Source organism: Notolepis coatsorum, assembly GCF_963971535.1.
Source record: "Notolepis coatsorum genome assembly, chromosome: 13".
NCBI classification, from domain to species: domain Eukaryota; kingdom Metazoa; phylum Chordata; class Actinopteri; order Aulopiformes; family Paralepididae; genus Notolepis; species Notolepis coatsorum.
In genome coordinates, this window is record NC_140177.1 from 18,732,257 (window position 1) to 18,759,612 (window position 27,356).

The 27,356-nt window shown below is 42.0% G+C and overlaps 1 protein-coding gene across 2 annotated transcripts in view; it reads left to right on the forward strand.

The window, feature by feature from the left end:
• tcea1 (transcription elongation factor A (SII), 1) overlaps positions 1-27,356 on the forward strand; it is a 49,316-nt gene that overhangs the window by 13,475 nt on the left and 8,485 nt on the right. The window contains exons 5-7 of one of the 2 annotated variants that reach the window (XM_084327967.1): positions 1,043-1,194; positions 1,556-1,612; positions 4,074-4,228. In XM_084327967.1, coding sequence (XP_084184093.1) covers positions 1,043-1,194; positions 1,556-1,612; positions 4,074-4,228 — 364 coding nt within the window. The remainder of the gene's footprint in view (positions 1-1,042; positions 1,195-1,555; positions 1,613-4,073; positions 4,229-27,356) is intronic. The other variant, XM_084327968.1, reaches the window with a different exon arrangement.

Consider the following 27,356-nt stretch of genomic DNA (forward strand, 5'->3'; position numbering starts at 1 on the left):
ATATAGTGCAACATTAACTGAGCTTTAAAGTGAAAAGAGCAGCTTTATTGGTCAAGATTGCAGAAATGATTACTAAGCACCCATAAAAAGCATGCTTAAATCAATATACAGTATATATAGATTCATATATTATTATAGTAATTGGCTATCTTACTGCAATATAAACTGAGCTTTATAGTGAAAAGAGCAGCTTTATTGGTCAATATTGAAGGCTCTATATTGCAGGAAATTGCACGTACAGTTGTTCATTAAATAAATTAAAAAAAAATGCCGTGGAGGGGGTAGTGCCCGACCTACAAACCACCCCTTGCCTGTCACTTACTAATCTTGCACCCCCACTTTCAACTATAACTAGGCAGCCATGCGGCCGTTCGATATCCCCATCTAGCTATATCTGAGCCAGCTTTCCATTACACACTTTCACTGTGCGTCTCGTTGTTTGTAGAGCTAAATCTATATTTAATATTATTGCTATCGATACAATATCATGGTCATTTGACATTATGAACCTTCCGTTCAAGATGCAAAAAATAAATAAAAAATCCATCCATACGTTCCCGTTTTATACCATGGTGAATATGGGTGTTATTTCGGAATCATCAGGGCTAATTCCTTGGAGGCTGTTTATAAGCCGCAATGTGTATTATACCAAATCCATTGGCGTTTCGTCCCTACACTACACACGCTACAATAAAAAAAAAATCAAAATGCATATGAGAGGTATTATGTTTCATCATGAATGCATGAAAGCCAATAACGGCATTCGTTATTACCACAACATACGCTGATCAGGGAGATGGCTATGAAAACGCGGCACAATCAAGCTGAAATTGACGTTAAATTGCTCTTACCTGTGGCTGGTGGGATTCCAAAAATAATATTCCAATTATTTGATTGCCATCTGGTAGACCGTATGTCCATTTGGCCCACGACATAACCCACCAGAGCATAATGAATCTGGGGTCTTCAATGCGAGCGAGGCTGAGTGTACCTGTCTGAGTGTGTACCTGTGTACCTGTCTGAGTGTGTGCTCCTCCCTCAGCAGCTCCAGCAGTAACTCCAGCAGTAAGAGTGAGCATGCAGACGTCACGCCCAGCTCCACGCTCATCTCCACCTTCCCCCGCGCGCCCATCACCTCGGACTCGGTCAGGATCAAGTGCCGGGAGTTGCTGACTGCCGCCATGCAGACGGGGGGTAAAGTCCTGTTGTTGTTGTTGTTTTAAAGAGGCGCAGCAGCTTCAACGCATGCAGGGGCGACAGCAGCTCAGGAGGTAGGTCTGGTAATCCGGAGGTTCCCGGTTCGATTCCCGCTCCTCCCGGGCAGCGTGTCGAAGTGTCCTTGAGCAAAGCCACTTAACCCCTAACTGCTCCCGATGAGCTGTTGGCACTTGGCATGGTCGCCTCCGCCGTCGGTGTGTGAGTGAATGGGTGAATGTGAGGAACAAATTGTAAAGCGCTTTGGATAAAAGCTGCTATATAAATGCACCATTTACCATTTGCATGCTTTCGGGAGGTGCCTCCTGGTTCTAAGCGTTGGTTTTTGCTTGTATTCCAGATGACCATATCGCTATCGGTGCCGACTGCGGAGAACTCGGAGCACAGATCGAGGAATATATCCTTTTCTTCCAATGTTTTGGCCGCCTCCTCCGATGATAAACTGTAAAGTTTTTTTGAGTGAATCAATGAATAAAATTTATTATTTAGAACAATATAAAATTATTAAGAAATAACAATGAAAAAAAAAATACAAAGATAATTTTCTGGGAAAATAAAATAAACAAAGTAAGTAAAATAATAAACAAAACAATCTCTTGTCCAAAAAGGAATCCGGAAGAATCCGGTCCAACCCCCTTATTGCAATAAACCCTTACGATTCTTTCCAAGCACAGTGTTCAATTGTCTTCCAACAAAATCCATCTGCACAAAACCACTTGTCAATCGATCAAGTTAATATATAATCATTAGTGTTGTTAACACATTCCCCGCCAATGATGAGTTAACTCGTTATAGCCCGCCAATCGAATAAGTAAACTCGTTGTTATGATCGTTATTTCTTTAATTCGCTATTTCCATTCATAATTCATCCAGCAAGGCTGTGTGAAAATCTGGCACTCTGTCTGAGATCGCAACGGCCCGATACCGCCGTCTGGTGGTATTCAGCCGATGTTGCACTTACTTTCGGCAGGAAGCTTGGCTCTGTGCGTCAGTGAATGTCGTCCGGGCGGAGTTATTTTGTAACGTGGATCCAGATACACAGTCGAGTGCATTGAATCGCCTTCGAGACGCAAGAATCAATGCTTTTGGAGCTTATGGCGTCGGCCAAACGGAAATACGATCTAGCAGATGGCAATCAAATAATTGGAATATTCTTTCTGCAGTCTCATCGGCCAGAGGTAAGAGCAATCTAATGTTAATTCCAGCTTGATTGTCCATTGCTTTCATTGCACTGATCAACGTATGCTGTTGTACTAACGAATGCCGCTATTGACAATCAATTAATCATAAACGACCCCCCCCATTTCCTGCATGCATGATGGAACATAATATATACCGATCATATGCATTTTATTTATCTACTTTTTCTCCCATTTTCTATTTTTCTCCCATCCCAATTTCGTATTGTCCAATTCTACCCTCCCCTGTCTCGAACGCTGTTAGGCCATGCCTCCCACAGGCCGGCTGCAATGTGGACGAAGCCTTGCATCACGTGTCCCCTCCGCTACACGAGGAGGCAGCCGTCGCATCTTTTCACCTGCACAGCGCGATCTCTCAGCGGCGAGGGTCTGCGTGGGAGGGACACGCCGCCCCTGTTGCTTCCTGATTCTACTGCGCAGGCGCACCAACCGACCTGTAGGAGTCGCTGTCCACAACGTCCGATCCCCACCCACCAGCTTCCCACCCCTAACACTGCCAATTGCGTTAGTATGAACGACCAGCCAAGCTGGTAGCAATGCCGAGAGCTGGGCTCGAACCCAGCATCTCCTGCATTAGTGGCGAGCGCCTTGCTCACTGCGCCACTTAGCCGCCCTCCGATCATATGCATTTGAATTTTTTATTGTAGCATGTATAGGGACGAAATGCCAATGGATTAAGTATAATATGCATCGCGGCCTATTACTAGCGTTATAGGAATGATCCTAGACCACTCTAAAATGATACTTATATTCACCACGGTATACAACGACAATGTATGAATGGAAAAAATATTACTTTCTCACATCTTGAACGATAGATACCCAATGTCGAATGGGCCATACTATTACATATATAGCTATAATATTTAAATAGTTATAGCCCTGCAAACAAGGTGAGCGACTCCCACCGTTTAGTGATGGCGTCAGCCGCTAATGATGCTTATATTGCGTGGCAGCTATTGTGTTAACTAGGGATGTTTGATATTGGCTTTTTTACCGATATCCGATATACCGATATTGTCCAACTCCGATATCAACCGATACTGATATATCGGTTGATATAAAAACTGAATAATTTCAGGTAATTAACATTACATATCTCTTGTTGTGGAATTAACACAACATTATGCATACTTTTGACAATAAATAAAATAAGAATTTTTGTCTTACTTGCTTGCCTGGGTAAATAAAGGTTAAATAAATGTAAAAAAAAAATTAAAACGATACCGATATTTTCTGATATTACATTTCAATGCCAATATCGGCCGATAATATCTGACATCCCTACTGTTAATAAATAATAGTTATTTTACAATCAATAGGCTACTGTCTATCCAGTATCTTTAGAAAGCAAAAGGTATCTGCTGACTAAAGTTTACAAGTTAAGGGTACACCAAGTACACACTGTTCAGATGTCTTCCAACAAAATCACTTGACGATCAGCCAATCAAGGCAATATACAATCATTACTGTTAATAAATAATGTGTTTTTTTTTATATTTCACAATCAATAGGCTACTGTCCATCCAGTATGTGGAATGCACCTGATTGGATAAATGACATGCCGGTGCTCTAGTGCGACATCTAGTGGCTGAATGTTATCTATAGCATCTTTTAAACTTTAAGCCACTGGTGTGGAGTTCCTTGACCTATCACCACGTATCTTCCAAGAGTTCAAGAACACTGACATGAAATACAAAAACCGTGTGCGGAGCAGGATCGCCAACCTGAAGGACATAAAGAATCCCAACCTGAAGAGGACGGTGCTGTGTGGGAGTGTGTCTCCGGAGCGCATGGCCAAGATGAGCGCCGAGGTGGGTGCTAGTATATATACAGCCTTGGTCTGTTCCCATCAGAATTGATCGACCCTGTGCCCTACTCTCTGCATGGATATTCGATGCATGTGTCGATTGAAGCCGGAGAGGTTAAGAATGTGCATGATCAAATCATCTTGGTTAATACAAATCTATTTGCTAAACATGGTAAATCGAATACAACGGCAACAACATTGCCGTTCTCTGGCCAGGAGAATTGGGTCAAGAACCCTGACTTCTTTGTGGGGTCACCTTATAAAGGAAGGAGGCGGGAAGGGATTCACCAGGTGATACAGGAAGGAGGTGAAGAATACAGGCAGGAGGGGGGAAGATGTTATCAAAAGGACTAGAATGAGGGTCCAGGATGGGGGAAGGAAGGTGTTATCAAAAGGACTAGAATGAGGGTCCAGGATGCGTTATTTCTAAACCTAGCCGCATTTCTGGCAGACGCTCTCTGATTGGAACTGACTGACGCTCTCTGATTGGCCACTGACGCGTTAGCCCAATCGCGTGATGAGCTGTGTCTTTGCCCATTTCCACGCCAAACAGCCTGCAAACTACCTGGCGTTCTATCGCCATGCTCTAAGACAAACTCTAACCTTAACCAACTTCGAAGAGTGCCTAAGCTTAACCGTCGAAAGAACTTGCCGTCACGCTCTTAAGACAAACTCTAACCTTAACCAACTTCAAAAGAGTGCCTAAGCTTAACCAGTGTAGAAACAGGCGTCGGCCAATCAGAGAGCGTCTTGCCAGAAATGCGGCTAGGTTTAGAAATAACGCGTCCAGGATGGGGGAAGGAAGGTATTCTCAAAAGGACTAGAACGAGGGTCCAGGATGGGGGAAGGTGGTTGGTAACAAAAGGTCATGAAAGCAATCTTCCACACATATTCTATCAAAATCAGTCTAATGTCGCAACGGCACACTTTCAGGGTATCTGCAGGGTATTAAAAAGTCTTCAAAGTATTCTATTCATAATTCTCAATTTGAAAAGGTATTAATTAAAAAGTCTTCAATTGAATTTGCACAGGTATTACATTTTGGGTGTCGGGAGATGAAATAATATTAAATATATGAAATGTTTTTATATCAAGTCGTTGTTTTTTGCGGGGCTACCGGGGGCTTGGTGCGTCTGGCAAGAGCTTGTATGGAATGCTCAAGAATTGATATTGGCATGCAAGTGCAGCCGGAAGTTCAGTGTTGCTATGTGTTTTTATTTTTTCTAGTATGGTTGGGAAATTGGTATAAAACGTTGCTCTAAGTCAGGGGTTCCCAACCTTTTTTCCCCCAGGGACCCCCAAACATCTCTGATGAAATTCCTGGACCCCCCTCCTAATAAAATACCATAAAATACTTATTTTTTTGTCATTTTAATACTTTCTTTTGTCATTTTAATAACAAACTGTTTATACACAGGCATAATTAGACCCACTATGCTTCTTTGACTTGTGCCTTCAATCAACAAATCTCATCTTGCACCATATGTATTTCAAAATGTTGGCCAATATTCAAATCCTGTATTCATCCTCTCAAATCGGGCCCTAATGGTGAACGGTTTGCATTTATGTTGAATGAAGTAAGAATCTACTGCAGTAAAATATCCTCACCTCGAGTGGTGGTAGTAAGGTTGACTGACATGAGAATGTCCTGCTTCAGATCCTCATTTTCGATATACTACACATAAACGATGAGCACAGCCTCGTCTGCGACAGTTGTAGTTTCATCAAGTTATATGGCAAATGGACCCTTTCTAAGCTTTTCTGACAGCTGCTGCTCGCAATCACTTGGCATCTTATCAATTCGGTCTTTCACTATATTGTTCGAGAGTGGTACTGATTTTAGTTTATCTGCCACCTGTGGGCCGCACAGTTTCTAAACCATTTTGATGCAGGCTGGTTTGATGAGCTGCTCGCCAATATTGTGCGGTTTCTTTGCTTTTGCAATTAAAAGCGAACACTTAAAGGAGGCTTCGGTAGCCTTCTGTAAATCACTGCCACCCCTGCTCCACGCTACTCTAACATCAACGGGCTTGTTCGCCTTGAGAGACTGTTCTTTCCTCCGAAAAAAGTCCGGATCCTTCCCAACGGTTTCTGGGTGCTCTTCAGCTTGCTGGGCTTTAGGCTCGAGTTTGCCAAATTTTCTCCACAAATCACACACTCAGGTCGTTTGTCTGGTCCCTCAGTGAAGCCCATGGTGATGTAATTTTCGCGATTGCTGTAGGTCCTAACTTTTTTTGCAGGTGAGCTGCCGTCATCTCCTTTTCGTTTGTCACACATTTTCACCTCTGGCGGCTGACTGCAGACGAGCCGAGAAAGTTAACTAGCGTGCTAGGCTAGCTACGGAAAGTGATACAGTCAACTGATTCGCGTTTTAGCGGCTACCCGGTAGCCTACTGTTAACGTTCAAAAATCATGTCTAGACGTTTAATTATTTATCTTTATTTTTTTATTGTAGTGGAGAGACTATTCATGCTTCTGATGATAAAAATATGCTAATTAAATATTTCTCTGAAAAAAAAAAATACCTCAAATCATCTGTGGTCTGGCGGACCCCCTGCGCCCCCTGGCGGACCCCAGGTTGGGAATCACTGCTCTAAGTGGTATAAAAAATTTCTTTAAGTCTTACATTTAACTTGCAGATACCCTGACTTCCAGATAAACGTGGATGTATGTCAACATCTTGATTTCTGGTCATTTTGGGGTTAAATAAACAAAAGTCTTTGCTTTCAGAATATGAAGGGGCTAGGTGTCCCTGAAACAACCACGGATCAATGACGCGATTGAAACACAGCAGGGTCATTACAATAGGCTGAAAATCCTTCTTGTTCACCCAATAACGTTAACCGTGGGAGACACACACACCTTTGTTGTTCCTTGTGACTTTCCTTCACAAGTTGATCTGAGAAAAAAATTAGGGATGTCCCGATTGCATTTTTTTGCTCCCGATCATGTGATTTTGAGTATCAGCCGATACCGATCTTTCCCGATCCGATCTTTCACATTAGTAACCGATTTCACGAATTTAGTCAGAAACTGGCGAAGTGAGACAAGCCCTTCTGTTGCCTCAATAGCCCCTCGAGCGCGGTGGCTCACATTATTACATTCACCCTGAGCCCCTGAGAATGTGCTTCATACGAGAAATATTAAAAGTTTCAATCTGTTTGCACATTAGTATACATTCACAGTAGGGCTGCAACTAATGACTGTTTTGGTAGTCGACTAATCTGTCGATTATTTTTTCGATTAGTCGACTAATCGAAAACCAATTATATTTAAAAAAAAATTAAATTCAAAAAATGATATTCTTTTATTTCTTTTTATTTCTTTTTTCCACTACCTATCTTTGTGAAAGTGGATTCTCAGCTCTGGTCCAGCTGAAGACAGAGTAGAGGAACAGATTGGACATTGAGCATGACCTCAGAGTTGCTTGTCTACCATCACCCCAGACTTTGAGACTCTTGTCACTCAGGACCAAACAACATCATAACATGATGATCCCATAGCAAATTAAAATAATGACTCTTGAAACATTTGAATTTGGATCTTAAGCAACTTTAAATGAAAATGTATTTGAAGAACAATACAGCAAATGCAATCACTCATAACAAGATAAATAAATTAAATAATACAAATTAAAGTGGAAGTGTACTTTAAATAACTAAAAAAATAATAATAAAAAAGAAATAACTAGCAGCATCTGCCCCCAGCACCGCGGCTGATGGGGCTGTAACTTGGTCCAGGACCAGGAGGGTGACGTGGAACAGCTGTAAGGGGAGAGGGGGATGAGTCAGATCAGACAGACTTCTAGGTCTTTTGTTTGCTGTGTGTGAGAGGAGTCCGTGTATGTGTGTGTGTCTTACTCTGATCGCTGTGTGAGTGAGAGGAGTGTGTGTAGGGCTGGGCGATATGGAAAAAAATCATATCGCGATAATGATATGATAATTTTATTTTATTTCTCGATATCGATAATTATCGAATTGTTATAAGTATAAATTTTTTTTTTTTTTTTTTTTAACAACATATGTATGTTTATTTTGCAGCAATTCTTTGTCATTGCCGCCATCTTTAGTGTTACATCCCCTCACACTCCAGTTCTCAGGCTGCAGCTGGTTTAAAAGCTAAAGTAAACCGGCTTCTCTGCTGGCTGTGGCTCCAGAGGAGTTGAACAGTTCTGGCTCTGCTAGTTTATTTTCGATCTTTTGGCGCTTTTTTGGTGGACAAACCACCGCACATGTGCACTGTGACTCGTGACTGGAGTCTAGTTCTGCTAGCACACATAGCCTACTGTGTACAGACGGTTTCAAAATGTATTTTAAATTAGAAAGCAAACAAAATAAATGGACAAGAGAAAAAGAAATCTGAATTTGGTCAGTATTGTCATTTGGACAAGCAAAGCCATTACTTTAAGTTGCAGGCAAGAAAGACAAGTCTGTCCACTGTCTCTGGTTTTAAAACTGCCCTGTTGCAGGTAAAAAAAAGAAAAAAAACGATTTTTCGATTTTTATTTCGATATTCGATATCGATTATTAAAATATATCGCGATATTTATCGTTATCGTTATATCGCCCAGCCCTAAGTGTGTGTACTGTGTAATTTGTGTATGTGTGTGTGTCTTACTCTGATCGCTGTGTGTGAGTGAGAGGAGTGTGTATGTGTGTGTCTTACTCTGATCGCTGTGTGAGTGAGAGGAGTGTGTGTGTCTTACTCTGATCGCTGTGTGTGAGTGAGAGGAGTGTGTATGTGTGTGTCTTACTCTGATCGCTGTGTGTGAGTGAGAGGAGTGTGTGTGTCTTACTCTGATCGCTGTGTGTGAGTGAGAGGAGTGTATGTGTGTGTGTCTTACTCTGATCGCTGTGTGTGAGTGAGAGGAGTGTGTGTGTGTCACTCTGATCGCTGTGTGTGCGTGAGAGGAGTGCCGCGTGTGTAATGTATTGTGTGTCTGTCTAGTCTGTCTGATCATCTCCTGCAGGGGAACACAGTACACCATTTACAATTTCTTTAAATTGCAGTGCAGGAACGTGAGCATATCGACATGCTCTGGAGTGAGGCTGGCCCGCTTCTTTGAGGCGATGTTCTCAGCTGCTGAGAAGAGACGCTCAGAGGGAGTGGAAGTAACTGGAATGCACAAGTATGACTTGGCTTGTGATGCAAGGGTTGGGTACTTTGCCTCATTCAACTTCCACCAAGACAGGGGATTTTCTGTCTTTGAGATGGGCTGCTCTCCGAAGTACATCAGCACTTCGTTAATGATCGCTTGTGTGCGTGCATCCTGATCATTGCTCTGTGTCACTGTCTGTTGACTCACATCCAAGCAGTGAATCGAGAGCTGAAACAGACCTAGTTGTCTCAGCTGAGGCTGTGGCATCATTGTCATTAATGTCAAGTTGAACAACAGCTTCTTCATTCCTAGTGGACTGTAGGACCAGAGCTTGCAATTTATTCTGAACAGTGAAGCTCTCCTCTGGTGTCAGGAATTTTAGATTTCGGAATCGTGGGTCTAGTGCAGATGCAATGATCGTTTTGCTTGGGTCATCATCTTTGATGGCAAGCTCTGTTGACCAGCGTGTAGTGGTCGCCACTGAAGCAGCCGCCTGGAAGGCCTGCACAGGAGCTGTATCATAGGCAGTGTGGGTGGACTTCAGAAGCCCTCTGACTAGAGGAGGCAGGGCGGAGACGGTCACATAGTTTTCACCACTCAAGTAGACCGTGGCACATTCAAAAGCTTGGAGAGCTTTGGCCAGTTCATCTAGCAGGGTCCACTGCTCAGGCTTGAGGTCCAGGTATTGTTTCCCTCTCTGTGTTACTGCCGTGTCAGACAGAGTCGCAGTCAGTGGCCATCTCTGTTCCAGCAGGCGAGTCACCATTTAATAAGTGCTGTTCCACCTGGTAGAGACATCTTGGATAAGTTTGTGTTCCGGGGTGCCCATCTGTTTCCGCTTTATTTTCAGCTTGCTTGAAGCCAGTTCACTCCTTTTAAAGTGCTCAACGAGACACCTCGCTGCTCCTAGTGCTTTACTAATCAGAGGCTGTTTCAGTGCATGATTGAATTGCAATGCAGACAAACAGCTGCATACAGTGCGACCATTTCACTCACATTTGCCCATTCATTTTTGGACACATCACACACCATCGGTGTGTGTACTGTACGTGTACTGTCATAGCTCCACCTACAGGCCTAATGGAGAACACCAGGAGAACACCAGGATGTGAATGGAGGGTGAATGTGAGGTATATCGTGTAAATAAGTTTTGATTGATCGCAAGACTACACTGTAAAAAACCTAATAAAACTATGTTTATTGTCATTGTTTTAAGAACACAAGTTGACTTGGTAATACTCACATTTTTAGTAAAAGAAATGGCTTTTAACATGTGCAATGTTCAATGAAATAGAAAAATAAATAATAAAATTTGTTGATTAATCCCACTGGTCACAATGGTGACCCTAATAATGTTTTTGTTATAAGGCTCTGCAAATGTTACTGAATGATGTATTTCCAGCTAAATTGAAATAATAAACAAATAAAGGGTCTTAATTAAATATGTGGTAGTAAAAATAACCTGTGGGAGGATTTCAACAAGATGAATGCGACAACAGTGCAAAATATTTCACTATAATATTTCAAAGCAAAAAAGATATATACAGTATATATATATAATTTTATTAAAAAAAAATATATATATCTCCCCTGTGCCTATGCCTAGGGTTGCCTACCCCTGATCTAGAACTTACCCATGTTCCGACATCACCGTGGCTCCGGGGTGCTTTCGTTTTAGATGCTTGTGCATCGCCGTGGTGCTGCTGTGGAATGCCAATTCCACCTTGCATAATCGGCATTTAACAGTTTTCTTCGGTTTGTCATCGCTTTTTTTTTTATTCATCTCCGTCTTTCTCTCTCCCTTCCGCCATCATTCACATTCTTTCTTCTTCTTACCCGGGCCGTTACTACAGAATGCAGTCAGACAATGGAAACGACACTGCCCCCAGCAGTTACAAATGAACATTTGCGTCACTGATTGTTTATGCGACGCATCAACGCAACAATTTCTCGACGACGATTTTTCATAATCGATTATGTCGACTAATCGTTGCAGCCCTAATTCACAGTGTTACGTAATGATTTGCTCCATTTTGGTCTGAAACGCAGACGATAATCCTCAAAGCGAATGTTGACGTTATCCAGGCGAACGTTCATTCAAGCAAGGCATTGCAATCAATACAGCGGTTTGGCAAAGCCCCAGCTGCCTCCCCCATTCCTTTGTTGTTGTTTGTGGCTGTTTCTCAGGTGGCGTATTAGATTGGTCGTGTAGAACGCAGCTCTGTTCTTTCCTCCACACGGAACGTCCGCCTTGCAAACATTGCAACTTGCTATTGGACTGGCTTCGGTTTCAATTAAAAAATGCTTCCAAACTTCTGACATTTTGTCTAGCTGCTCCGAGTCATCAGGTGGACATAACCGGCCGGTGTTGCGGGAGCGATGCATTGTGAGCTTGTAGGTCTGCTATTTTGCGGGAGCGATTCATTGTGAGCTTGTAGGTCTGCTATTTTCCGCATACGTCACTGTAGTGCGACGGTGTAAATCAGAGGTCCCCAAACTACGGCCTGCGGGCCCGCCTCCACATTTGGCCCGGCCCCCTAGAGCAGTGGTTCCCAAAGTCGGGGTCGCGACCCAAAGGTGGGCCGCGAGCAGCCACGGGTGGGCCGCGAGATGATCTAAAAAAAAATAAAAAAAAATATTTTTTTTATTTTTTATTTTTTTATTTAAATTTTTTTGTCAGGCCACTGAACTTAGAAGCAGGCCAGGACAGTGTTTCTAGTTGTATTCTAAAATTCTATTCTATTGTATTCTAAAATGTGACTATATGGTTTTATATTAACTTAATAAATAAACAAAAACGAAAAATCTACTTATTTCAACGAACATTTCAAACTAAATAACAGATTATGCACATAAAACGCTGAAAACAACCGAAGCAACAATAGTATTTTAATGAGGCTATTATTATTATCATTATTATTTTGCAACAAGTTAGCCCTCTCATAAATAGCACATATAAATGAATAACTAACTTGAACTAACTTAATAGGATTGAAGTGATATTTGGCTTAAAAAATCGGTCGCCTGGAAAAAAATAAAAATAAAAAAGCCAGACGATGTGCATTGGGCCGCGGCTCTCTGACGCCTTATTTTCTGGGCCCCGGCCTGAAAAGTTTGGGAACCCCTGCCCTAGAGCCCCGGAGCTTACATTTAAACATTTTTTTTATAGATGGCAGCATCCCCATTGTCTGTGCTGAATGTTTGTTAGTGTTTGATATTTTGTTGGTTTTTACTACTTCTAATCTACTACTACATACTCGTCCATCCTTTTCTGCTTCCTCCTTTGGCTGGTAGTATGTTCCTCAATCCCAAGGCCATTACATATGGTCTTTGTCCTGTCATACATGTCCACTGCCATCTCTGAGGTGCGATAACCGTTGAGTGTGTCCTGCACTGTGCTTTTAAATAGTACAGAGCTAAAGCTAGGTGGTCTGTAGGTACTGTATATTTATTTCATAAAGTGTTATTTATTTCATTAATAGTGTTATTATTTATTTCCTGAATTTTTTTTTTCTGTGACGATCCCGGAAAGGGTTATTAATATTTTGTTGTGTGGCTTTCTGGAAAACAATAAATGTTTACGTTTAGGGACCCCTGCGATCGTCACACTTTTTTTTGTTACAAACTGACCCCGGCCCCCACCAGAGAAGGGAAAAGTTATGTGGCCCTCACAGGAAAAAGTTTGGGGACCCCTGGTGTAAATCAAAGGAAATACGTTTGTTTTGGCAAATTCTTCTGCTCTGTGCGACAATAAATAAATGAATGATGATATGTAATTTAAAACCAAAACCAAGGCCTCAGTATGAGTTTAAGACGTGAACATGGTCATGTTTGTTGAATAAAATTTTATTTTTATTTATTTTTTTACTCCCGATCTTTTGAAAATCATGTGATCGGCCCCCGATCATCCCTAAAAAAATACAACCCTCGTCCTCTACATCGGCTATTCGTTTAGAAATGAGTTAACCTAATCAATACGATCGATAGATTCACATGAACAAGAAATAGCTGTTGAACAATCAATCAGCCTGTGGTAACAATGTCGGACAAAAATGTAATGCTCACATCCCTCCTACAACTTCAAAGTGGGTAATATGCTCTTTTTAAGATAAGATCAGATATTCCTTTATTGATAAATTCGGGCATCATAGCAGCATGGGGGAGGTACAGGTATGGGCAGGGTAATGGTAGAAAGACATAAATATAGGCAATACAATTTTATCTGAATAGAGAAAAAAAATGTGTAAACAATATAATTAACTGAATATATTTAGTTTCTAAAGGGGATTTATCTAACGAATTCAATTTCCTCTAGTGATTTGAAATTAAAATAACAGTCATAGGTAACCGGAACTGCCTTGGTTGTTTTTAATTATCTAAAATATTTGCAGAGATGAGCAGCTAAAATATGCCTCTCTCATGTCACTGCCAACCTGGGTAGACTATCTGTCAGGCCAGCCTGTACTTATTACCCTCTATAACAGATGTTGAGTGTTTATACTGGAGAAAAAAACTGTGTTGAACATAATACCAGGCAATATACATTCCAATTAAAATAATACTAATAATTATTTAACCAGACGGGTCAATTAAGAATAAATTCTTAATTACAATAACGGCCTGGCGAGAGTACAACCCGTCCGTCATGGGTAACGGGGAAAGAGGACAAACGGATGAAAATAGAAAAGAGACAGACGATATATACGTCACAGAGGTAAGGGAAATAATTAAAACGCACATCAAACAAACAACCAAATAAAATGACGAGGTATGTAATACATGAAGCAGAACAGACAGAGTACAGTTAAAAGGCTGGGTGACAGTTGCAGGTGTTTTGTAAACAACTCTGCGATAGAGTCCTTACAAGTAGCGAAGGGGATCAGTTTGTCCATTTTCAAGGTATTTTGCATCTCGTTCCAACTGCTTGGAGCAGTGACTTGGTTTAATGTACCGGTCATGACTGTTGCTTGATTGCTATGGTCTTTGGAAGTTGTGTTCTGCTATGTGGATATTGTATATGTATCTGTTGCTTGTTCACATGCAGCTTCTGTAGCTGTATGTGCCACGTTGTATGTGAGTTGACGTGCAATTTGTTCATTCAAGTATTTATTTATGCCAACTCTGTTTAAAATAGTGGCCTAAGCCATAATTTCTCGTTTTTCAGGAAACATAATAAACTGAACCATATATATTATAATATTTATTAATAATTTCACACAAAAATGTTATGACAATAGAAGACGATTAACATAAAAATAACGATGTCTATCAATTATGTAACATAAAAGGAATAAATTACTTAGGCCAATTTACGAACATGCAGTTGTGACTTGAGCCATTTTAAACCTGACTTAGGCCAAATTACTTGTGACTTGGGCAAAACATGTCACTTCTTTTATTCCCATTTCTTTGACAGACAATGGGGAAGGATATGCCACACTAGCAGGGCAGACAGAGACTCCGGAGACAGAGGGCAGTTTGGCCGTGGTTGGCCCTGTAAATTCAATAAAGCAAACTCAACAGTTACAACTCAAATCACTTATGAGGGCCGAAGTTCCACTCTACTGGTTAAAGTTGCTTACTCGTGAGTAGTACGTTCGTTGATAAAGAAAAATACTGTCCACAGCCGCTCGCTCCAGTGTAAAACAAAGATATCCAAATGGTTTATTTCTCTTCCACAGCGAAGTCTTTCTTTACAGAAGTGGTCCTAAAGCTATTTTCCTAAATATTCATGTTCCTACTACAAGGTAAGAAAACTGTATTTTCACAGTCTCCAAAATCACTGCCGACTCAACACATGAAAATTCCTCCACACTGGAAAGCCGTAAATCAACTTGCCGGCTCTTTAAATTCTGAGAGAATTGTGGACTATTATAGAGACACAAATGTTCTAGAATGTTCGGTTATGACATCATACGGTGACATCACCAATGTTCCAGAACGTTCGATCATGACATACTGTGACATCACAAATGTTCTAGAATGTTCGGTTATGACATCATACGGTGACATCACCAATGTTCCAGAACGTTCGATCATGACATACTGTGACATCACAAATGTTCTAGAACGTTCGGTCATGACATCATACTGTGACATCACAAATGTTCTAGAATGTTCTATTATGACAAATAAGACGGTTCAATGACTTTATCTAAATTCAATCAATATTCCTTTTTTTTGGATAATTTTATTTTCATTTTCAACCAGCATGGATACATACATGATATGGTCAGTGTCAAAATATAGAATCATCCATTTTGGTTATTTCCCCCACCCCCACTCCCTCTCCCCCCACCAGTTCCCTCCCACCAGCCCACCCCCCCCTCCCAGATTCAACTCAGACTCAGATTCCACTATGGGAGTGTACCCAACCTTTCATTCTCCATATACGTCAAAAAGGGTTGCCATGTCTTATAGAATCTATCCGTAGAGCCTCCTAAGGTGCATCTCATCTTTTCCAAGTGCAGGAACCCCATTACATCTCTGGTCCATTGGACATGTGTGGGAGAGGCCTCCTGCTTCCACATCATAAGTATTAAACGCCTAGCAATTAAAGTAGAAAAAGCAATGATTTTCGAGTGTTTTATGTGAATAGGTATATCCTCTGGTGCCACTCCAAAGATTGCGATTATAGGGGAAGGGTCAATTTTGGTTCCAAATATTGCAGAAAAAGTATCAAATATAGATGTCCAATAATTATATAGATTTGGACACGTCCAGAATGTATGAACGAGAGAACCTGTCATCGTATTGCACAAATGATCTGTCCCTCGATAAAACTTAGCCAACTTCTCCTTTGAGAAATGTAGACGGTGTAGCACCTTAAACTGTATGAGCCCATGTCTGGCACATATTGAGGAAGAGTGAACATTCCGGAGAATAGATTGCCATTGTTCATCCGAAAATTCTACAGACGGATCATCCTCCCAATGTGATTTGATAATAGTGAGAGAGGGGGAATATAGGGTCGACAATATATCATACAATACTCCAATCGCTCCCCTTCTATATACATTAACATCTAGAAATTCATCTAAAGTTGTTTTTTCAGGCAAGTTGGGAAATGTAGGATATCTGTTGCATACAAAGTCACGAATTTGCATATAGCGGAAGAAATGAGTCCGGGGGATGTCGTGCTTTTGAGTCAGCTGAGTAAATGAGGCAAAAACATTGTCAATATACAGATCTTTAAAACTAGATATACCCTTATTGCTCCAGATCTTAAAAGCAGAGTCCAATAGGGACGGTGGGAACATATGATTGCAAGGGATTGGTGCCCGAGACGACATTGATTGTAGACCGAACCTTTTCCTACATTGTATCCAGATTCTAAGAGAGGTTATGTCGGTATGCATCCAATTTTAACGGAAGAGCTGAGCTGATCAAAGCTTGCAATGAGGTTTTTCCGCAGTGAGAGGACTCAATATGCAACCACGCTGGAGTCTCAGTCGACCGATCCCCCATCCAGTAAAGAATATTGCGTGCGTTTGCTGCCCAATAATAAAATTTAAAATTTGGCAAGGCCAGCCCCCCTGACCGTTTCACCTCTTGTAAAAATGGCTTCCTAATCCTTGGAAGTTTGCCATTCCAAATGAATGCCGAAATCTGTTTATCTAGTGTGTTAAAGAATTGTTTCAGTAAATAAATTGGGACGCACTGAAAGATATATAAAAATTTGGGCAGGACATTCATTTTAACAACGTTAACACGACCAATTAGTGATAAGGGAAGCCTATCCCATCTTTGAAGATCTGATTTAGTACGCTCCAGGAGTGGTGCGAAATTTTTCTCGTATAGATTTTTATGTAAGCGAGTGACCTTGATGCCTAGATAAGTCAGATGATCCGCTACCTTAAATTGAAATGCCTCAAATGAGATCTCCTCAGCTTCACTGTTAACGGCTAACAACTCGCTTTTATGCATGTTCAATTTATATCCAGAGATACAGCCGAAATCTCTGAAAATGGTAAGAGCATGGGGAAGCGATTCCAAAGGGTCAGACACATAAAGTAACAGGTCGTCAGCATAGAGGGATAATTTGTGTTCTAGGCCAGCCCTATGGATTCCCCTGATCCTGTCTTCCGCTCGCAACTTCATAGCTAAAGGTTCTATAGAGATTGCAAACAGGAGAGGGGACAATGGGCATCCTTGTCTGGTTCCACGATTCAGTGGGAAATAAGGGGAACATACATTGTTTGTCTTGACACAGGCCATGGGCGAGTTATACAAGAGCCTTACCCACAAAATGTACCTTTCACCTAGACCGAATTTTCCAAGAGTAAAAAGCAAATAATCCCACTCCACCCTATCGAACGCCTTTTCAGCATCTAATGACAGAGCAATCTCAGGTGTCGAGGGTGAAGGGGTATATAAAATATTAAATAGCCTACGCAAATTAAAGAAGCCCTGTCTGCCCTTTACAAATCCTGTCTGATCCGGGGTTATCATAGAAGGTACCACATGTTCTAATCTGAGAGCTAGAGTTTTAGATAGTATTTTACAGTCGACATTCAAAAGTGATATTGGGCAATACGACGAACATTGCAATGGGTCCTTGTTTGATTTTAACATAAGTGAAATTGTCGCTTGCTGGAGAGTGGGAGGCAGGCATCCCGAGTTGAAGGATTCAGAGTACATGTCCAGCAAGAGCGGAGACAATTTGTCACTAAATACCTTAAAAAATTCCGCCGGAAAGCCATCTGGACCGGGTGATTTACCAGACTGCATTGATTTGATCGCCAATTTAATTTCTTCTAAGGTGATATGCTGATCATGTTCACTTCTGTCATCGTCCCCCAAAGTTGGAAACACCAGGCCCTCACAAAATGCATCAAACACTTCAGGGTTTTTTAACGAGTCCGAATTATAAAGTTTCGAATAGAAATGTTGGAAACTCTCATTTATTACTTTAGGGTCCTTAGAGGGGTGTCCAGATTGGGTTTCAATTTCAGGGATCATGTGCAAAGCCTTCGATTTACGAATTTGGTGAGCTAAGATCTTGGATGGTTTGTCCCCATGCTCATACCATGACTGTCTGGATCTATGCATCAGCTGTTCCGTCTGCTTAGTGGAGAGTAGATTGAATTCCGTTTGCAAGTTTAGTCTTTGTTTATAAAGGTCTGGCGACGGTGCCATTGAGTGCTGCTGATCCAGCTTCTTAATGAGATCTGCTAGTTCAGTTAAGCGCTTTTCTTTCTGCTTTCTGATAAACGAACAATATGAAATTATATGGCCCCGTAGAAATGCCTTTAAGCTCTCCCAAATAGTGCCGAATGTTACATCAGCAGTCATATTTGTTTCAAAGAAAATGTCAATTTGCTCAGAAATATGTTGGACAAAACCGTTATCTGACAGTAGTAGAGGACTAAGGCGCCACGTGTAAGCCGAGTGCTGGTTTGGAAAGTTGAGCTCTAAAGTAAGGGGACTGTGATCCGAAATTACTATGCTATTATATGTGCAGGTCTTAACATTAGGAAACAGTTTTTTATCAACAAAAAAATAATCAATCCGTGAATACGTTTGGTGGACAGGAGAGAAGAAAGAATATTGTCTAGCTAATGGATAGAGAGATCGCCAAGCATCAACAGCACCATATAACTCCAAGTAGGATTTTAGGACCACAGAGGATTTTGATATAACACGGGATCTTATTGAAGATCTGTCTAACACTGGGTCCATTGTGGTATTCATATCTCCCCCAAGGATCAGCTGATGCGTATCTACATTGGGCAAGGAGTAAAGGAATTTTTTTAATGTACTATCATCCCAATTAGGGGCGTATACATTTGCCAAAATTAGAGGGGTATTATATAATGAGCCCACCACTACCACATAGCGACCCTGTGGATCAGTGTTTACACTTGAGACAATAAATGGGGTAGATTTATGAATGAGAATCGCAGCACCCCGTGCTGTATTGTTAAATGTTGAATGGAACAATTGACCAACCCAATTTCTCTTAATTCTCAAGTGCGATGCATTTCTCAGATGAGTTTCTTGAAGAAAAGCTATATTCACCTTAAGGTGCAAAAGATGAGACAATACCTTAGTACACTTGAGTGGATGGTTCAGTCCTTTGACATTCCAACTGATAAGGTTGACTTGGCAACCCTTAACTTTCGAGGTTGTAGTGGAGGGTGTCACCATCCTGAATCACTGGAGAAAATATGAAAAACCCTGTATACACATTTGCACAGGTAAAATGTATGAAAAAAGAACAGTTGTGTGACCTCAGAGCAAGAGAAGATGTGAAACGGAGACAAAAAAAAACAAACCAGAACATAAACAACCAACACATTGACCCCCCCTCCCCAATATACCCCCCCTCCCCAATATCCCCCCATGTCATCTCTAGGACAACCAAAAAAAGCCCAAGCTTTTGTAGCTTCTCTCTAGACCTCAATGGAACCCTGGTCCTACCAGGCTAACCTAAACAAACCTTTAGCTAAGCAAACAACAATAATATAAAAGAAAAAGGGTATATCCCTATTGCAGTGCATGCAACCTACAGTACCATGCTTTGTCAAGGTACCCGAAAATATATTTTGTCACTACCGTGGTATTTTATATTAACGAATAACCCCAGTTGCCATAATACATGGAGCAATATAAATAAAAAATAAAATAAAACACCTTCAGAAAGAAAGGTAGGGAAATAGCAGTGTCCTTTTGTATTCACAAATAGTCCCACATTATAAAACTTAGTAGGGCCCGATGCGTAATATGGGAACCAAAAAATGGATAATAAGAAAATAAATTAAAAAAAAGAGAAAGAGATGGATTTCATTATCTGGTCTGTAACTCAAATCCAAAAATGTGCGTCTGGGTCCATCTGTTGGACACTTGAATATGGTACAATTTAGGTGGTAATCTACATAGAATTAGGTAACAATAGTCTCTCAAGTTCGAAATAAAATAGTGGCTTATACAGCCATTACCTGACCATACTCATGTCATGGTGTTGATCGAATCTTCTCTTTCACAAACCCATAACTAAGCAAACAATAATAATACAAAAGAAAAGGGTATATCCCTATTACAGTACAGACAACCTACAGTACCATGCTTTGTCAAGATACCCGAAAATATATTTTTGGTCACTACCGTGGTATTTTATATTAGCGAATAACCCCAGTTGTCATAATACATGGAGCATGGAATTTGAAAAAGAGATGGAAAAATAAAATAAAAAATAAATTGTGGCTTATACAGCCATTACTTGACCATACTCATGTCATGGTGTTGATCAAATCTTCTCTTTCATAAACCCGTAGCTAAGCAAACAAGAATAATACAAAAGATAAAAGATACCCATTGCAGTGCAGCCAACCTCCAGTATCATGCTTTGTCAAGATACCAGAAAATATATTTTTGGTCACTACCGTGGTATTTTATATTAACAAATAACCCCAGTTGCCATAATACATGGAGCATGGAGTTTGAAAAAGAGATGAAAATAAATAAATAGAATAAAATAAAGAAAAAAAATACCTTCAGAAAGAGAGTTAGGAAAACAGAGAGAGAAGAGGGGGTATTAAAAGGACTCCCCCCCCCCCCCCCCCCCCCTTTTTAAATTTGTTTTTATCTAAATCTATATAATATTAACAGAGAAGGCATTTCAATGTTCAGTCATTCAGTGTCCTTTTGTATTCACAAATAGTCCCACATTATAAAACTTAGTAGGGCCCGATGCCGCCTTGCGTAAGATGGGAACCAAAAAATAGATAATAAAAAAAAGGAGAAAGAGATGTATTTCATTATCTGGTCTGTAACTCAAGTCCAAAAATGAGCGTCTGGGTCCATCTGCTGGACACTTGAATATGGTACAACTTAGGTGGTAATCTACATTAAATTAGGTAACAATACAATAGTCTCAAGTTCGAAAAAAAAATAGTGGCTTATACAGCCATTACCTGACCATACTCATGTCATGGTGTTGATCGAATCTTCTCTTTCACGTATGACATGGCCAGATCGGGGTCCTCGAATGATTTCTCCACTCCGTTGAACGTGATCCGGAGTATGGCAGGGAAGCGGAGGCCGAATTTGACGTTTGGTTTGTCATATTCATAAAGAAGGCGCTTCACCGCTGTGAAGGCGGCCCGCTTCCTGGCAATCTCCGGTGCGTAGTCGGGAAAGATAAATACCCGCTTCCCCTTGTAAAATAGTTGTTTCTTCTGATTTGAGAGTCGGAGAATGTGATCTTTGACGTCTCCATGGTGAATCCGCATTATAAACGGCCTGGGTTTCTCTCCATCCCATGGCTTCTGTGCCAATGTGCGGTGTCCACGGTCCAACCGTGGAGCATCCTCGAGGTCCAAAATCTCCTTCAGCACAGCTGCACAGAATTGTTGTGGATCATCTCGTTCGCTGCCCTCCTCGATTCCAATCAGGCGAATGTTCTGGCGCCGGCTGCGGCCTTCCAAGTCCAAACATTTGTCCTTCAAAGTGCGCATATCCGACTGTAGCCGTCCAACTATAGTTTCCAGAGCCGTGATAGCTGCATTCTGTAGCATTTCCCTCTATGTCGTCAATGCGTTTAGCATTATGCAAGTTAGCAGACTGTAGAGCGCTGACGGTCGTATGTAGCTCTTGGCGGATCGAAGCTATTTCTTTAGTGGCCGTCTGTGTATCCATCTTTGCTCCAAGGGTTTCAATAGCCGACATAATCTTATCCACAGACCTCGAATCAATCCCAGGCGGCCCTTGGGTAGTGTCAGTGTCAGTCCCCGAGGAGAGTGCGTCATCTTCAGGTGTCTCACGGGTATCGCCAGCCTCCATACCTTTTGTTTGGGCACCTTTTCGTCTCCCACCACATCGAGTAGTCATCGCCGTTTAGTGTATAAACTGATTAAATTCGATTCGCCGAGTGGTGGAAAATGTTATATATAAGAATTAAGCGTAGGTTTAATTCATTCACATGGTATATTAACTTCAATTATGATAGTTGTTTGCTGAGCTTCTGGCTGCACAACCTCACATGTCGGCCATCTTCCTTTTCCTCTCAATCAATATTCCTAATGCCGTTTCAATGTAAGGTTATAAAAATAAACATTCATATAATACAATAACCTAAATATATAGCTTTGGCTCCTACATCACTCTTGGCTAAATCAAACATGCCAGGTGAATCAAACACTGAGGAGGAGGCATGTTCCTCTCCTCACTTCTCCCCCGCAGCTCTTCTTTACTGGGTTTTTATTGTAGTTAAATCACTCAAAATCAAACAAATGGCAGGAAAAGCAAACACTGGGAGGCATGTTCCTCTCCTCACTTCTCCCTACAGCTCTTCTTTGCAGAGCTATTGATTGATGCCTATTTATGTGGCAAATTATCGAAGAAGTGATGACACTCGGTGGGCATGACATGTTTCATGGACTGAAGGTCCTGAAACTTCCTCTCGGTGATTGGCAGAGCATGTGGAAACATTCTAATCCATGTCATCAGCTCGTTTGGCACCTGGACCCTCTGTGGCAGTGCTTCTCATGAGTTATCCGAGAAGGATAGCTTGTAATGGACCTTGCCATCACTGCTAAACTGAAGAGCCCGCTAATTATGTACAGTCGGATCTCCAGCTTTTTTGCCTGGTCTGAGGATGTAAGAGCCATTCAATTTCAGGATTTCATCATGCTTGACCACCTTCACATGGTAGGGTGATGGTCTGATTCTTGCAGTCTGGAGTATGATCACGTAGTCTCTCGGGGTGATTATATCCGTAATAATTTTACTTTCAATGGTACTATGCATGCTGTCGCACTCCATTTGTATGTGTCCAGCAACAAGGTACTTCTGTGTTATTAGTACCCCATATTTCCTGGCAAGCTCAGAAAATGCATTCGCCACATTTGCATTGCGGTTCTGATAACCACAACCATCGCTCCACACTACTATATCCTTGATTTCTGGATGATCTTTGATCAAACCTTCAAAATGGCGATATTGAAGGTGTGCGAATACTTTGCTACTGAGATCGCCCTGAGTCTCGTCCCACATGTAGCAGTACCCTTCCTTTTTATTTCAAGTCATATAGGGTAAAGTTATGGACCTGCAGTTTTGTTTTGTAATACAGGAAGCTGGCTTGGGTTTTTGGACACAGCAGCACGGCTTGCAAGTCCATTGTCCAAACAGACTTCTCATTGTTTGCAGAATCCTTGTTGTGTGATTTCTCTTGTCTTGCTTCATCATTTGCCATCACATGTGCATCATATTTGGCCTTACTGATATTACCATGCTTGAATGAAACACAAACATCACACTGATCTTTTCGAGGAATGAATACGGAATACTTTCCTTCATGGAACACATCTGTAAAATGCCGTATCCCAACGGCCCTCACTCCAGCAGTTGCAGCTGCTTGTTGATATTCCCGATGTAGTTGGGAGATGGTTGTGCCTGGGTGAAGGAACTTCTTGTCTTTGTAGGTCGCTGTGCTTCTGCAGTAATGCGAATCAACAGTGAGCAGGTCCTTCAACCAGTCCTTAGGAAATCTGTGACATCAGTTTCCAGCTTTGCAAGCTTGCCACTCTTGGGTCCAGATTTAGTTGGCGGGGCTGCTGCTTGTCTGTCATGGTCGATGGTGTCTTCATTCAGCCAGTGTCTAATGGTTCTTTCATGGAGACCAAGTGTAGAAGAAAAAAGTGCCTGGCACACTATGACTTGTTTCATCCTGAAGTTTAAGTTGGTAGGACAATGACACGCCTGGATTCTTCAGCAACTTTCCTTTGCTTTATGGCGACCTTTGTGACCAAAGTTGAGATGTATAACCGACAATCTTCCCAGGTGTTCATCGACCAAACATTTTGAAATATCCACTGCCTCTGTTCTTCTGTAATGGATTGGCAGTCTCGAGTCTTGACTCGTTGACAGAACTTTGAATTGCAGGGAGGACCCTTAGCCTTCGCAGGTATTTTGTTGCCACCTTTGCCCTTGTATGGCATTCCTTTGAGACGTTTCTGCTTGGACTTGACTTAATCCTCTTTACCCCGTTGGGGGGCATAGGGCGTCCACCAGAGCTCTCCATCTCACTCTCTTCTGGGCCAGGGCCTTTGCTTCTTTCCAGCTCACTCCGATGTTCTTTAGGTCTTGGAGTGTGGAACGTCTCCAGGTGTTTCTCGGCCTACCGGCTTTCCTCTTCCCCTGCGGGTTGTAGTCCAAGGCCTGTCTAGTGATGTTGTTGGAGTCCTTCCTAAGGGTATGCTCTATCCAGTTCCACTTTCTCCTTTTGATGGTGGTAGCTATGCTGTCCTGGTTGGTTATCCTCCACAGCTCTTCATTTGTGGTTTTGATGGGCCACCACAGCTTGAGGATGTAGCGCAGGCATTTGTTGACAAACACCTGGATCTTGCTTGTGAGGCCCTCGGTAGTCTTCCACGTCTCAGAGCCGTAGAGCAGGACAGTCTTCACATTGGTATTGAAGATCCGTAGCTTGGTGTTGTTGGAGAGTTCCTTGGACAACCAGATTGGCCTGAGTATCCTGAATGCTACCTGTGCTTTGCTGATGCGTGTCTCTATGTCCCTGTCTGCTCCTCCATCCCTGCTGATGTTACTCCCTAGGTAGGTGAAGTGTTCCACGTCCTCTATGGCCTCTCCCCTCAGTGTGATTGGATCATGTGTTTTTAGATTTAACCTCATGGTCTTCGTTTTTCCGGTGTTGATCTTGAGTCCAAGCTGGTCACTGTTAGGTACAGACTATCTGTCTTCTGTTGCATGTGTGTGTGGTTTTCAGAGACTAGCGCAAGGTTGTCTGTGAAATCCAGGTCCTCGAGCTGGGTAAACAAGGTCCACTGGATTCCTGTCTGTTGATTTTCAGTTGTTCTTCTCATGATCCAGCCAATGGCAATGAGGAAAATCAAAGTAGAAAGAAGACAACCCTGCCGCACCCCTGTTGTGATGGCAAAGGTGTCTGACAGTTTGCCCTTGCAGATCACCCGGCCATTGAAATCCTGGTACATGTTCTTTATTAGGTTGATGATCTTAGAGGGTAGGCCATAGTGACCTAGGATTTTCCAAAGCACTTCCCTATCTAGGCTGTCAAAGGCTGCTTGGATTCATTCACTATTTTGTGTTTGTAATTAAACTATAATTTGTGACAGTAAAAGACTAAATAACTACACAACATATATAGCCTGGCCTATATTATAGTAAACCTTATCACTTACCAATAGGGGACGAGCCCTGAATCATGGAAATTACTTCATCCAGACTGTAGCTTTTCTTGCTTCTCGAAGCATCTGCCATCTTGAAAAGTTGTAAAATTGCCTAAGTCGCATGTCTTGTGACTTAGGCAAAAGATAAAACTGCCTAAGTCACACTCTTGACATAGACAATATTCTTCCAGGGTAGAAACAGCATGATCCTTTCAATTAAGGATGTAGGCGATTGTACCAGAGGGTGGCCAGCATCATTAGTTAGGCAAAAAAAACATTTTCTCCAAAAAATGACATAGGCCATTATTTTAAGAGGGTGACGATATGTAGACTGCGCCCTTGTGCCATCACTTTTGATGTGTCCAAACAAAGACCTGTTTGCTTTCAAGATGATTGCCCTCCCACTTGATTTCACTTCTCTCTTCTTACACATATCACTGAATGTTTTTAGCCTGTTGGTTTTCATTGGGTCATGGAATTTCTTTGCTGGTGGGTCTTTCCCCAGTCTCTCATCCTTGAAGATTGCATAGCATTGCTCACCAATCTCATATGCCTTCATCAGGTCGGAGTCAATCTCCTTGGGGGCTGTCTTTGCTGTAGAGATTCTAATGAGGTCCCGCTTCTCTGCAAATGGGTTGACCCATTCTTGTATGAGGCTAACTACTCCTGAAACTGCTTCCTCATCTTTCAGGATTATTGGCTGCTGTAGCTCCGCATGACAAACCTCTGATTTGTTACCTTGCACCATCTCCCTTAACTGTCCCAGGAATGCACTGCGGTGCTCAGCTGTTATGTAGTAACGCTTGACAGTTCCAGCATTCAGGCTGAACCTTGTTGTGCCTCCAGGAGTGTGTGTCTTTGTTAACTGTGACTTCAGTAGCCTGGTCCACAGGGATCCGTCCAAAGGGGTTGTTACTTGACAGCTGCACCAAGAATTGGCCCGTCTTGAAGGTCTCATATACACAGCAGGATGCTTCTCTGGGCGGTTTTTCATCTGAGCAAAGTAAGGGGACAGGTACCTGGCATAATTTATCTTATCATAAGCAAAGCACCATGGGATCATGCTTCTTATAGCATGGAGGTGCAACTCCCAGTCCCCCTCACGAGAGGCACGCAGAAGGCCAAGTATTACGTTATCGACCATGTCAATGTATGACATGCAGAAAGCTCTCCATTGTTGTGACGGAAATGTTCCAGAAAGTCTGTCCACAGGGTTATCAGCTCAGCTAAGAGTGGACTTTGCAGCAGATTGTTCGCCGTCTGTTGGTTCAAGTCACTGGCCATGTCTTTCACATTGTCCAAGAATGATTTGATCATCCCACTCTTCTCTGGAATGCTGTCCTCAACCCACAGTGTGAACTCTGAACTCTGCCCATGTGAGTCTCATCAGTGCTTCATAGATGTACTTGTGGACCCTGACAGCACGGTTATAGTGTTTACCATCAAGGACTCTATTGACAGGACCCTCTGCGACAATTCCAGCCTCTATGCATATGTCCTTTAGACCAGCATCCCGACATCGCTTTCCTAGGATGGCTAAGGCATTACATATGGTATGGAATGTCCCCATTCTGAGAAGAATGTTGGAGAAGCGCTCTTTGTGCTTCCAGGCAATTTCAGTGGCGATGCAGTTCCTTTCTGATTATCTCTGATTGATTCAGGATTTCAAACACTGGTCAACTGTGTGGCTGGTGAATTGATGGTTGGCAGATACCCAACTATATCTTGTGAGATTGGTTCTTGGTCCCTGGTGCTGATATTAAAACCAGTCCAGCTTGGGATTGTCTGCTTCTCTGTATCTGTTTGCCTTGCAAGTGCCCACACCAGGTTCTTCTTGCAGGCAAGAAGAGCAGCTTCCTTGGTTTCCTGCACACAGTGTTCCCTGG